The sequence below is a fragment of the Silurus meridionalis genome, chromosome 6, assembly GCF_014805685.1.
Source record: "Silurus meridionalis isolate SWU-2019-XX chromosome 6, ASM1480568v1, whole genome shotgun sequence".
NCBI lineage: Eukaryota > Metazoa > Chordata > Actinopteri > Siluriformes > Siluridae > Silurus > Silurus meridionalis.
The window spans coordinates 30,693,536-30,697,573 of NC_060889.1; the positions used below are offsets into that span (position 1 = coordinate 30,693,536).

Consider the following 4,038-nt stretch of genomic DNA (forward strand, 5'->3'; position numbering starts at 1 on the left):
TGTAAATGGTTTTAGGGAATTTAGTGTACATTTGTAATTGTATTCAGAATGAAATCCTACAAGGACTTCTTAAAGAACCATATGCAACTAAAATGACATCAATTAGTTTTGTAATACAGTAGTAAATGTTTCTTTTGTGAATTCTTCATTGACATAATTATTCAACCCCTTAAAGACTACCACTCTGAAGAACAGAGGTTCAATGAAGTGTTTTCAATCAGGTATTGAAAACACCTGTGGATATCAGGGAGCAGCAATAAAGCCTAATAAGCACCAATTAGGCAGCTTTAAAATGACTGTGATACTCAGCTCCTTCTAGACATTTACTGGTGTGGTTACAAACATGGTGAGGTCAAGAGAATGGTCCAGGAAGACAAGAGAACAGGTGATTACTCTTCACAGGAAGGGCAATGGCTATAAGAAGATTGCAAAGATGTTAAACATACCAAGAGACACCATAGGAAGCATCATTCGCAAATTCAAGGCAAAGGGCACTGTTGAAACGCTACCTGGTCGTGGCAGAAAGAAGATGCTGACTTCGACTGCTGTGCGCTACCTGAAGCGTAGAGTGAAAAGTCCCCGTGTGACTGCTGAGGAACTGAGAAAAGATTTGTCAGATGTGGGTACTGAAGTTTCTGCTCAGACAATATGGCGCACCCTGCGTAATGAAGGCCTCCATGCCAGAACTCCCAGGCGCACCTTGCTGTCCCCAAAGAATAAGAAGAGTCGACTGCAGTATGCCAAAAGTCATGTGGACAAACCACAGAAGTTTTGGGATAGTGTTCTGTGGACTGATGAAACAAAATTAGAACTGTTTGGGCCCATGGATCAACGCTATGTTTGGAGGAGGAAGAACAAGGCCTATGAAGAAAAGAACACCTTGCCTACTGTGAAGCATGGCGGGGGGTCAATCATGCTTTGGGGCTGTTTTGCTTCTGCAGGTACTGGGAAGCTTCAGCGTGTGCAAGGTACCATGAATTCTCTTCAGTACCAGGAGATATTGGATGACAATGTGATGCAGTCCGTCACAAACCTGAGGCTTGAAAGACGTTGGACCTTTCAACAGGACAATGATCCCAAGCATACCTCCAAGTCCACTAGAGCATGGTTGCAGATTAAAGGCTGGAACATTTTGAAGTGGCCATCGCAGTCACCAGACTTAAATCCGATTGAGAACCTCTGGTGGGACTTAAAGAAAGCAGTTGCAGTGCGCAAGCCTAAATGTGACTGAACTGGAGGCTTTTGCCCATGATGAATGGATAACTGAATGGATAACTAGATCGCTGCAAGACACTTGTGTCAAGCTATGCTTCACGTTTAAAAGCTGTTATAACTGTAAAAGGATGTTGTACTAAGTACTAAGATTGAATGTCACTTGGGGGTTGAATAATTATGTCAATGAAGAATTCACAAAAGAAACATTTACTACTGTATTACAAAACTAATTGATGTAATTTTAGTTGCATATGGTTCTTTAAGAAGTCCTTGTAGGATTTCATTCTGAATACAATTACAAATGTACACTAAATTCCCTAAAACCATTTACAGCATTGGGGGTTGAATAATTTTGAACACAACTGTATTATTCTATTGACTTTCAAATGAAGCCTTGAATGAATCCCCCCCAAACACCACATGTGACTTTATATATATTATATAGACATCCACTTACACAACCTTTACTATGTCTACATTAATACACAGAAATAAACAATACACAATAACATCTTATAATACAGTCATTATTTATTGACTTTAATTCTTTTACAGGTTTTTGTTGAATATAATCAAAGTATTTTACTGTATTGGTGCCTGATTAGAAACTCACATTAATTATAGAATGTAGAAAAAGAGGAAAAAGAAGAGCTGATAGCAGGAAGTACTACTGAGAAGATTTAGAAGATGCTAGAAGTACTATATATATATATATATATATATATATATATATATATATATATATATATATACACTGTATATACCTGTGACTGCAGTGTCAAAGAATAAATCAGATATATCATCCTGTACTCAGTTTATGATTTAATATATAACGTGAAAAAGATTCTTCCTGCTGAACTACAGAAAAAGTGAATTCTGTATGAATATGAATTACTCATTAGAGAAACGCTTTAAACACTCGATTCAAATTTCGCTCAGGATCTGGTCAATACTTTTCATGTGTTTCTGCACCCAGTCGACTTCAGGATCTACACACACACGACGGCTGTTCTTCAGGGTAAAGCTGCAGATTAGAGAGAAGATGTACATCAGTGTAGAACTGCAATAAAATCAGAAAATCTCACACACACACACTCCAAACCTCCACCATTATATACAGTTATATTATATTACACACAATTATACAATAATAATGCACATGAAAATGATCACTTTTTATTATTATTCATTACAATCAATTAAAAGAACAATGAGGAGGTGAAAACTTACATGACTCCAAGTTTTGTACACTGAGGGTCTGTTACTTTATACCCTGTAATGACTCTGATAGGGATTGGAGTTCTCTGGTAACTGAAGCAGCATGAGTCTGGTCCATTTCCATCTGTAAGAAAACATTTCCACATTCAGTTCTGTGATTAAATGTTCAATAATTCAATATGAAACACTTTTATATTCAGTATAAAATGCAGGTCTGATGTATCTGTTAAACTGAATCCTGGATCCTGATTGGTTGCCAGGTGTTGATTAATTCTGTAGAACAGCAGCTCTGACAGTAGTGCAGGTTTATACTGTATTAATGATCTCATTCTGATACGTTTCTATAGCAACAGTTCAGTCACAGAGACGTGTACAGCAGACGCTCCACATACACGCATTAGAAACGTGTAATTGTTGATATGGTGACGTTTTCTCATGTATAAAATGATGGAAGGAGTCTCCAGTGTCAACACTGTTTTTTTATTTTGCTGTGGTTTAGATAAAATAAAAAATCTTGGTAAAATAATCAACTTCAGACTGTAACAGTAACTTGTCTTCATCACACTGCTTCATCACTCAGTATTTTACTGTAAACACTGAATATTTTTATAACTGTTACTGCTGCTATTATTACTACAGCAAATATTAATAATAATAATAATAATAATAATAATAATAATAATAATAATTATTATTATTATTATTATTAATAAATATAAAAAACTAAATCGGATCTTACTCTGGGCCGTTGTAAAAGACTGAAGGCAGGTGAGAACCAGCAGAACCAGCAGGAGACCACGAGAGATCATGACTGATGATGATGATGGTGACGATGATGATGATGATGGTGATGATGATGTTGATGGTGATGATGATGTTGATGGTCACGATGTGAGCAGAATGATGTTAATGCAGATTCCCTTCAGTTTATATAGCTGTTCCAGGAGGGTCTGTTTGTGCTGTGTGTGTGTGTGTGTGTGTGTGTGTGTGTGTGTGTGTGTGTGTGTGTGTGTGTGTGAGAGAGAAATTTAATTTCCACTTTGAAAAGGAAACCAAATGAGACTCACAACAGTCTAAAATTGAAAAGAACTAAAAATATAACAGAATAATCTTAATGCAGTATAAAGTACAAACTGTTTCAAATGAAATAAAATTAAAGTCAATCAAATAAAATAAAATGTTTTTTAAGGTTCAATAAAATCACCTTAATAATTTGCAGAAGACAAATACTCATGCAGATCGAATAAATCAGGGTCAGGGTTTAGGGTTAGGGTTAGGTTTAATGGTTTTGGGTTTGAGTTAAGTTTTGGGGCTATAGGTTGGGGTTAGGGTTAGGTTAATGTGTTAGGGTTATGTTAAGGTTAGTGGGTCAAGTCAAGTCAAGTCAGGTTTATTTGTATAGCGCTTTTCACAACAGACATTGTCTCAAAGCAGCTTTACAGAAATCAACAGTTAAGGTGAATGGTGTGTGTTTATCCCTGATGAGCAGCCGTGGCGACTGTGGCAAGGAAAAACTCCCTTAGATGTTATGAGGAAGAAACCTTGAGAGGAACCAGACTCAAAAGGGGAACCCATCCTCATCTGGGTGACATCAAGAGTTTAATC

At 36.7% G+C, this 4,038-nt stretch overlaps 1 protein-coding gene across 1 annotated transcript; it reads right to left on the reverse strand.

The window, feature by feature from the left end:
* Positions 1-2,050: 2,050 nt before the first annotated feature.
* LOC124386822 (C-C motif chemokine 18-like) lies at positions 2,051-3,362 on the reverse strand. Its single transcript, XM_046850798.1, has 3 exons — positions 3,173-3,362; positions 2,446-2,557; positions 2,051-2,239 (listed from the first exon to the last, which is right to left on the reverse strand). The coding sequence occupies exons 1-3, from the start codon at positions 3,240-3,242 to the stop codon at positions 2,140-2,142; spliced, it is 282 nt and encodes a 93-aa protein (XP_046706754.1). The 5' UTR covers positions 3,243-3,362; the 3' UTR covers positions 2,051-2,139.
* Positions 3,363-4,038: the final 676 nt, after the last annotated feature.

Coding starts and splice junctions, on each gene's coding strand:
- LOC124386822 (XM_046850798.1), bottom strand. CDS start 3,242: ATGATCTCTCGTGGTCTCCTGCTGGTTCTGCTGGTTCTCACCTGCCTT. Junction 2,558..3,172: donor GTCTTTTACAACGGCCCAGA/GTAAGATCCGAT, acceptor GTTTTCTTACAG/ATGGAAATGGACCAGACTCA. Junction 2,240..2,445: donor TGTACAAAACTTGGAGTCAT/GTAAGTTTTCAC, acceptor TCTAATCTGCAG/CTTTACCCTGAAGAACAGCC.